The sequence below is a fragment of the Antechinus flavipes genome, chromosome 2, assembly GCF_016432865.1.
Source record: "Antechinus flavipes isolate AdamAnt ecotype Samford, QLD, Australia chromosome 2, AdamAnt_v2, whole genome shotgun sequence".
Classification (NCBI taxonomy): Eukaryota; Metazoa; Chordata; class Mammalia; order Dasyuromorphia; family Dasyuridae; genus Antechinus; species Antechinus flavipes.
In genome coordinates this window covers 673490292-673500158 of record NC_067399.1, presented here as the reverse complement: position 1 = coordinate 673500158, position 9867 = coordinate 673490292, and the positions used below count along the sequence as shown (strand labels likewise).

The following is a 9867-nucleotide window of genomic DNA, read 5'->3' as shown; positions in this document are numbered from 1 at the left end:
TCTATCTGTCTGTCTGTCTATTCTATCTATCTATCTATCTGTACCTACATCTTTATCTATATATTTATGGATATATATATCTATAAAATGAATTATGTCTTTTGTAAGTGAAAGTATACTTTAATTTCCATAATTATAGATTTTCATGTAACTTGGAGTTCATACCAGGGAGATAGTTTAGCAAATATTTTCATGTGCATATATCCTTAACATGACACCATCATGCCCAAACTAGCTATTAGCCTTCAGTAATACAGATATAAATAGAAATGCCTTTACATAATTGCTAATAATTCTTCAAAAAAACTTTGGATCTCAATCATTTGTTTCCATATATGTTTCTTTTTCTGCAGTCATTTTCCACCTCCTAGGAGCCTAGATCTAGAGTTGAAAGACATGTTATAATCCTTTAGGTTCAATTTACTCATTTTATATATAAAGAAACTGAGGCTCAGGGGAGTTAAGGACAATAGGAATGATAGAATATGATTTATGATGTGTATAATGTAACATACATGAATATTGTAATATATATACAAATATAATACAATATACATACACACACATATAATGCAATGATTTATAAGATCCCTTGAGGGCAAATTGTGTCTTGGGGTTTAGTCTCTTTTCCTTTCCCTTTTAGGATCTAGCATCATGGTGGTCACCTGCTAGGAACCCGATAATACTTGGTAAATAATAACAATGAGCTGAGTCACTTGGGGAAATTTACTTCCTCCCCTAAGGACCTTGGTTTTTCACCTAAAATGAAGGGATTATTCTGCTTTATGCCTCATGCCTTACGTATATTTTAAAGAAAATCTATGCTTATGTTGATAAACTGGAGAGTGTTCAGTAGAGGATCACCTCAAAATTATGCCATGTGAAGAGAGACTGAAACAACTGGGGATGTTGTAGCCACGGGGTGCCTGGATTTTAATAGAGGGAGCTCCAGGATAGGAAGTTTAACAGAATGTTTACAAAAAAAACCCCTTTATTGAATAGAGATAAGCTCACATTTTCAGCCTTGAGGAAAACCCCTTTAGAGAGTCTGTGGAACAGCAGTCTTTAGGGGAATCTTCCCCAACACTGACCCAATCTAGAGATAGCTGAATCAGAGTATTCCATATACCAGAGTGCTGCTGGGTAAGCAAGCTAAATAGTCCTGGTGAGACTCTAGACAGTTAGAGATGAGGGAGTTCACCTGGCCGGAGGCCCCACCACTATTTGACTGAGCAATCGTAGTACATCATTCTATTACCTGGGCTCACACCACCATCACTTTTTTTTTTTTTTTGAAGGGAAGGAGTGGATTAAGATAAATCCTTTTGCTTCCTTTAAAACATCTACAAATTTCCTGTCTCCCACAGATGTTTATCCTGGAAAAGGGAGGACTTAGTGGGGACCATTGGTCTAGAGCTGGAAAGGATATCAGAGCTCATCTGATTCCAGCCCTTTCATTTTTCCATTGAAGGAAATGGCCAGGACGTCTGAAAAGTTATCCTGTGGGCTACCAAGGGAATTTGTAGATTCGTCCTCATGAGAAATCTCTAAGCCAAGACTACTCGTTGGAGGTTTTGCCGATGGATTTCCTCTTCAGATCTTCTGGACAAGTCAATCTCAGAGATTTCTTCCAAACCTTGAGATTCTGTGAAGTTCTTACCATAAAATAACTGTACTCAGAAAACAGCACGATGTACCAGGAAAATCTATCTCCAGTGAACAAAATACTTTTTTTCCTTTAAAAAAACCTTTATTTTTAAATTCTAAGTAATCAAGTGAAATATCTTCTGGGTAGAGATTTGTAGAATCCATTTGAAAAAAAATTAAGTCAATTAGAAATATTTTCCTCCACTAGATGGCAGATTTAAAATATTATGAACAAACAACATGAATGGGAAACCAAAGATCTTAGTATGGTGAGCCTCTACAATTGTCCCTTTTATATCGCTATTGTTCCCATTGTAATATGACATAGATTAGCACAAGAAATTAAATGTGATTTTTTGGGGAGTTTTGCAGAAGCTGCAGATGACATGTGAAGGTCAATAGACAACTTCGAAAAAATTTAGAAACTCAGAAATACATAATATATATGTACACATTTTATGTATAGTATAAATACATCTATAACATCAACCCATATTTTACAACAAAGCATTGTAAACTCCTCAACATAAAAAAGAAAAAAATTCAGACTTCTTTTCTGATGCAAAGAGAGGCCCCAATTTTTTTCTGTGAATTTTCCAGATCCCTATAATCTTTTGGTTAGGTTACCCCTAACCCCTATGGTGTAGAAGTCACTTGTACTAATTGAAAAAGGCAGATTCTGAGAAATCATTTATATTGGATTTGTCTCATTAAGTTTGTCTTAGGTTGGAATGTCAAATTTTTGACGACAAGGACTATTTTGCTTTGGTTGGGCAGAGCAAGCCCTTAATAAATGCTTCTTGTTCATTAAATCATATAAATTCTGTTTGACTATCTCCTTTCTATTTAACATCTTTTTCTATTTCTATTTATTATCTATCTCGACATCTATCTTTCTGTCTCTATCTCTGTCTCTTTGTCTCTCTTTCCCTCCCCCCTCATTAGATTCTCTATGAACATGTACATTCCCTGAGGGTAAGGTCTATTTCATTTTTTTTGAATTTGTAATCTTCTCCCCCAGCTCAGCACAGTGACTGACTCTTGTCAGGTATTTAATTAGTGCTTGTTGAATGAATGATTGACTTCTCTCCTCAAAAAAAAAAAAGACATTAACTACTCTCTTGGCTAAACTAGTGAATCTGATAAGGAAAGAACAAATCCAGAACTCACAGGTTGATTTAGATATTTAATAATACCTCACAAATCAATTAAGAGCATCGGATCAGCTTAGAATTATACAACATATTACAGTACTTGGAAGTTTATGGTTCCATTTAATTGACTATTCCAAGGTATCCATTATGTTTATTTATTCCAAACCAATGATTGTTTCCCCGAACATGTAGATGATGTAATTCTGACTCACTCCATTCTGGGAGTTTATAGTGAGAATTCTATACACACATTTTACTGAAAGGACAAAATAAGCGCTTCTCACACACACACTTAATACTGTTTATGCCCACTTGGCTTTGTGGCCCCAGTGAAAGAACCTCCTCCTGTACACAATAAAGTAATAATGCCAACGGGGACTAACAACATGGGACTCAAGCAAGAAATGTATTTGTCCAACTGTGCTTTTTTTTTTTTTTTAATAAAGGTGGAGGTGGGTGGGTTGAAGTCATTCTTTTAGACAGTATTGCCACTATTAATATAACCTTCCCCCCAAAAGACAGTGTTTGACAGAGCAAGATATGACCAAAATTAAATCAAAATTAAATCCAATCAGTGAATGAAATATTCAGGCTTTTGATCCTCATGATTTGGTTTAAATAGCCTTCTCTGCAGTCCGCAAAAATAAAACTTCTCCAGGAATTAGGGCAGTAAAGGCCAAGTTTCTGAGTAAAATTCACATTTGTGAGGAAATCTAAAAATAGAAAAGAGTGTTTTCATTCATTTCCCTCCTCTCCACAGGCCAGATCTGCTTTGTGAACTACATCCTGGGTTTTCCAGCCCAGGAATGCACTTGTGAAATTAAAAGAATAATGAACCAGTGATTTCAGCCTGATAAAAAGCCTTGACTCTCTATTAATTAATACACTTGGGCAATTCTGGAGTCTCTATTTGGCTTAAAATTATTTTTAAAAAAGTATTTCCTTAATTTGTAATGACTTTTTTTTTTGCTTAGTCATTTATTTGGTACCCCACTCCCTATACACACACACACCACTCCATCAAAATAGTTGGAAGATCATTTTAACTTAAGGGAAGAAAAAAAAGAAGATCCAGCATTAAATTAATCCAAATTAGGACACCCAATCAAGAAACAGAAAAAAGAGCAAATTTCTCTGAGACCTAAAGTATAATATACTTCCTCAAAGTTTTAAAAACTCTTGGTAATTGATGGATTGAAATTGAGTGTAATTATGTTTTTTAATGGCCAAAGATATAAAAAGGAACTTGCCATGAAAAGAATATTCACTAAAGAACAAATGTTTCTATAGCCTCTGGGAGAATACACAGTGTCTAATACTTATGATCTTCTACAATAGGAGTAGAGGAAGAAAGATGAGGAAGATGAGAAATCAGTTTTTAAAAGTATGTATTGTGTGCTAATTCTTAGAATCCATCTTCTATCCTATCTCTATCTCTGATATTTTTATTTTAAAATATGGGAAGGATTGGGATTTATGTGAATATCTATAGTGCAAAAGGTCAAAGTTGATAAATCATAATGGAATTAAAGTAAGGTGTATCTGTATTTGCCAATCTGATGTTTGAAAAAAAAGATATTGGGAAGGAAAGGAGGAGAGGGAACAGAGAGAAAGAGAGAGAGAAGGAGGGAGGGAGAGTGAGAGAAAAAACTGTAAATTGATTTTAAAGTTGTATTTGGAAAGTTCACTTTTCTTTTGCCTCAGTTTCCTCATCTGCAAGATGAGGGAGGTATAATAGATGAGGTCCCAGCTATCTTTAGATCTATGATACTGGTGGTCATCAGTGTCATAATAAGGGCTTATTTTCAGTATATTTGTTTTGTTCCCTGGATCACTTAAATAAAAAGCAATAAGGAAGGCAGAAGCAGAGACTTTAATAATCATGCTGTTGCTATTTCATATCTCCTTTACAACCTCAGGGAATCATGGAAATACTCATATATAGACTGAAATGTCCATGAGTTGCTTTCTCTAATAATAAACATTACACAAAGAAGGCCACCAGCTGTACATTAACATTCTATTTTCCTTCTAATTGCTGCTAGAAAAAGTTGGTTATTTTAATCAAACACATTTCTGAACAAAATAATATTATACTACATTTATATGCTTTTTTTGGGCCACATTTTGTTTCTTATTTCATGTGATTAACTGCAATCAGATAAAAGCAGGGTTTGGGATCAGAAGATCCTATTTCTGTAATGATTTTATATTTATGATTTATTTTTCATCTAAGGAGTTCAAAACGCAGACATCATTTCACTTCCTATTATTATGTACTGGGGGATATACTTAATGCTTTTAGAGTAAAGCTAAACCTTGGGCCAGATCTTCAAAAATAGGTTCCACAGGATCCAAAGTTGTCTACTACTTTCTTTGACTGGTTATTGTAGTTACTGATGAGCATTAGTCGTTTACATCCAACAGAATACTGAAAACTGTGAGGGAATTTGACTCATTTATTTGAAAAGTATCTTAAGGGCTCCAGGTTATAATTTGATTTTTTAACAAATCTGATCACAGAGTTCATTAATCGTGCCAAGTGTGAAATGGAGGACTAATTAGTTTCCCCAGCATGTATTTACAATATACAAAAAGTGTATTTACAAAATCCAAAAAACGATGAGTCTCTTTTTAAGTTTATTTTTAGTATTCCTCTTGTCCATTCATTACTGGGCATATAAAGGGCTAATATATTTAGGTTACAGGATTAAAAAGGGTATATAAACATACCTTCTTTAACCAGGTACTCTGGAATACAAACGATAGAAAATAAAAATCTCACTTCATATAAACAATTGTGTGACCTTCCTTTAAGGACTTTAAATAGTCTTATATTCACTTTAGCTTGTGAACACAGACTAATTCTGGATTAGGATAGCTTGGGAAGAATGGGGTTCAATGGCTCTATATGGAAGCCAAGGCCAAGAGTAAATATTGATATTCAACAGGATCTACTACTGTTCTCATGACTCCCAAATGCCAAAGATATGGAAAGGAACTCCCAACTTTTAAAGTACATTTCTAACCCAACAAATGACTCAGTGCAGACTATTCCTATCCCCAAGCCAATAATAATAATTTGGAGCTCAATAACTCCAAATAGAATTATAAAATGGAGCTAGTTGAAAGCCTTGTGACACTCAATATAAATTGAAATTTAGATGGATATTGTTTTGATGAAAAGCTGAACTCTTCTAGACTGGGACGAACATGGGGGTAAGTGCTTCCATATAAGTAAAATAATACTCAAGAAAAAATATTTCCATATGGTTAATGTTAGTAAATAACAGAATCTCAATCTCTCTCAGTGCAAAGGAATACCTGAAATATAGCTTGAAAAGTATTTGCTTTCTCTTATGAGAAACCCTCTTACCCCAGCATTTTCTTGACTTGAGGTAACTTCCTGGTTACCTGGGAGCCTTACTAACTAAACCATTCACTAAATATCAAGTCATTTGGGATGATATTGGACTGGGATTCACATCCAAGAGGGTGATTTAATTATTGAACTCAATGGCTTCCTTCCAGTGGCAACTTGAGAAGACAAGGTAATCCAGCAAGGTCAGAACCACGGAAAGATGATTGGGACACAAGATAGCAGAGGTTCGACAGCCTCATTTACACTTATGGATTGAAATTTACCTCAGGCTATTTCCATTCCCCATGTAATCTGTATTTTTCTTCCTATTTGAATGTCAAAATTTCCTCTAGTCTTACTGAGCTGTCCAGTGCATTGAGTTCTAGTGCTTTGAATAGCACTTGGCACATAGTAGGTACTTAACAAATGTTTGTCAGATTAGATTGATGAAAAGAGAAGGAATTATGACCTCAAAGCAAATAGGATTTTCACGGGGAGGAAAATGGATGCAAATTGGAATCCTATTTCCCAGGGATTTGAGAAGCAAAATGTGCTTAGTGAGATAGAGGCAGAAGGAGAGACAGAGAGCAGAACATTTGGGGGCTTTAAAGGTGCATGTTACCAGTGGTTTTCCAGTGTTTTTGCTGCTGGGCAAGACAGGGGCCTCATAGGGACAAGGTCAGCCCTGCTCTGCTTTCGGATCCCATTATCCCTTTCGGCATCTGACATCATTTTCAGCCAGTCTTTTGATTTGAGTCTTATAAATGTTTATGGGGGCCCAGGGATTTCTGAATGGGAATTTGAGTATGTTTTATTGATTTTCCATTAATGAAACTAGAAGGGGGGGCCTCATCCAGGAAATAGGTGCCTGAGTGGGCCCAAAGCACACAGCCTGCTCGGTCTGATTCATAAACCATCATTCTGGCAAATGTGGGGTTTGGGGCTCCTTTTCTTTATTTCTCGGCTCCCCTGTTCCCCATCAGTGTACTTGGGGAAGGGGGATATACTCTGCTTTTTGGAACAGGGGAAGGGAATCTAGTCTTTTGAAGAAACAGGTTGTGATCGTTGGGAGGACGAGGGAGAAGACTTTCCCAGAGAGAGGCCACATGAAAAACTAACTCTGATTTAGCAAAGTTGTTTGATGTTTATGGGAACAGGAAGAAAGTTAAGGTAGAGAGCTCTCATGTTATTTGTCATATGGTTAGATTTGAAAGAAGGGCCAAGGACAAATGCAAGAGAACTTGAAGGCCCATAAGATTTAAACAAAAAAAAAAAAGGGAATAGCTCCTTTTTCCTCTGTCTTCCTGCTGTAAAGGAACATTTTCACCTGTTTCTCTGTAACTGGCAATTCAATTCAGAGGTGAATTAATCTCCTTATTAATCATATGATGACTAGCTCATTGGCTTTGAAATAAGGAATATCTGAGTTCATATTCCACCTCTGACACCAGAAGTGGGAAACTTTAACCCGAGTCTTAGACAACTTTTTTAGACTATAAGCTTATAGAAGAATAGTTATTTAGTTCAGTGGAGGGCTTTATCATTCCAGAATTTCCCATACCAGTTAGACAGTAGATCTGAGGAAAAACATTTGTACAGGTTACTGAATTAGGGGCCAGGAAATACAAAGATGAAGAAAAAAAGACAAATTCTTGAGGAGTTTGCACTCAGCCAAGAATGGCTAAGTCGGAACCTTCAGGACCTCTCTGGGATCTTACCCCTTTCCTGATGTATAGAGCCTAACCAAAATGGATTTAAAAGAAATCTACTGGAAATGAGTTGAAAATGGCCAGAGGTAGAACCATATGTTAACTTCCAGTGGGGGAACGGACTACTTTTAATGCCTTCAGAGAAGTTCCAAAAAGGTCCTGAATTTTAAGTATATGTTTTAGATAGACGGAATGGAAAGGTCCAGCAGTGATTACTAGGGAAATCTCTCCTGGGCTATATCCAGGCCAGGCCTGTAAACAGAGCCCAAGATGGAGATAGGGCCCACTAGAGGGGGAATGTTAGCCCTTTGGGGGCTGGGGAGGTGTCTGAGCTTCTGGTCTCTCATCTCTATAAATGATCTTGGTCATGCTTCCCATGGGCTGAAATATCCGACTCCCTTCTATATTTTCCTTTGTAAACATACCAAATGGACACCTAAGGTCTCCAGTAATAATAGAATACTTTTTGGGGCCAGAGTTCCTTCCCTTTCTACTTTAGAAAACAGATTCATAAGCATTTGATTTAATTTTGGAAATACCCATGCTAAAAAAAAATCCACTGGCTAATGAGTAAGAAAGTTAAGGAAGTGGATTACTTGCAAGTTATTTGAAACAATTCGGAGAGTTGAGGGAGGCTTTGTCTACAGTGAGCTTTGTGTCTGTTTTTAAATAAAAAACGAATGTACAAAAAGCAGTCCTCAAAAGGTCCCATAGCCATCCCCACGTGCGGCCACGGCAAAGGCAGGATAGGCTTCGTAGGCAGCATAGGCGGCCAGGTCCTGGCCCAGGGTCACTGCTTGCTTCAGCTGGGCCGCAGTCACGGTGGCAGCCGCGTTTGCGATGGCGTAGCCTAGGGAGGGATGCAAAAGAAATGCCAGTTACAAGGCCCATTTACAACCTTCTGGTTCCGTAGTTGTTGGATCTGAGCTCAAGTGCTCTCTCTGATACATTTTCTGACACACCCCAATTAAGGCTGAACCTCAGAGTGCCCCAATCTGCATGGTGGGGAGACTTTCCTCCATGGGAGTTCTTGAATCCTTTGCAAAGAATAATAAATAATAACTGGCACTCTAGATACTAGTTCTACTCTACCTTAATTTCAGCTTTGTTCAGAAGACCCATAGGCTAATTTTAGATCTATTACTTAAATCAATGCGCTGAGGGAGGCAGAGGGCCTCAAAAATTCAGTCCAGCTCTGAGTCTATGACCCGATAAGCACATTCTGGAATGGACCCAAGAGGCCATCTCTTATCTGCTGCTTCCATTTTACAGAATAGGAAACTGAGGTCAGCGAAATGAAGTAACTCCCAGGGTCTCTTCCCATCTGAATCCATCTTGTACTCAAAATTAAATTGAACTTTCTAAAGACCATATCACCTCCTTACTCAACAGAATAGGATTTTCTATCTATAAATATCTATTATCTATTATATAATATATAATTATATATAAATACATAATATACAATTATAATAATATAATAATATATAATTATATTATATAACATAATTATATAATGTTTCATTACATATAATATAATATATATTACATTATTATATAATTACATAATATAATCATATATTATATAATATAAAACACATATAATATATAATTATATGTATGTATTATATATATCATATATAATTCTTTCCTTCCTTCCTTCTTTCTTTCCTTCCTTCCAGGATGAAGAGAAAGGACTCAACAAAATCAAGCAACACATGGAGAAAAAAATATGACATGATAGGCAATGTTCCAATGGATCCCCATCCTTGTAAAGAAGCAGAAGAAGGAAGGACCTAGTAATGTATCTAAAGTAAAGTAGATACATTACTTTACAATGTAAGTAAATGGTTTATTTGGAGCCATGTTTGGTCTTTATAGTTTTGAAAAGTTCACTTTTGATTCTTTTGTGGTTGCCCTTTTTATTTAAACTTTTGTAGCCATTGTGGATATTATTTTCTTGGCTCTGCATCAGTTCATGCAAGATTTTTTTGTG

At 36.2% G+C, this 9867-nt stretch overlaps 1 protein-coding gene across 2 annotated transcripts in view; it reads right to left on the bottom strand.

Annotated features, from left to right (window-relative positions):
* Positions 1–2820: 2820 nt before the first annotated feature.
* A1CF (APOBEC1 complementation factor) overlaps positions 2821–9867 on the bottom strand; it is a 64494-nt gene continuing 57447 nt past the window's right edge. For both annotated transcript variants that reach the window (XM_051982647.1, XM_051982646.1), the window contains exon 11: positions 2821–8721. In XM_051982647.1, coding sequence (XP_051838607.1) covers positions 8570–8721 — 152 coding nt within the window. In that variant the 3' untranslated portion in view covers positions 2821–8569. The remainder of the gene's footprint in view (positions 8722–9867) is intronic.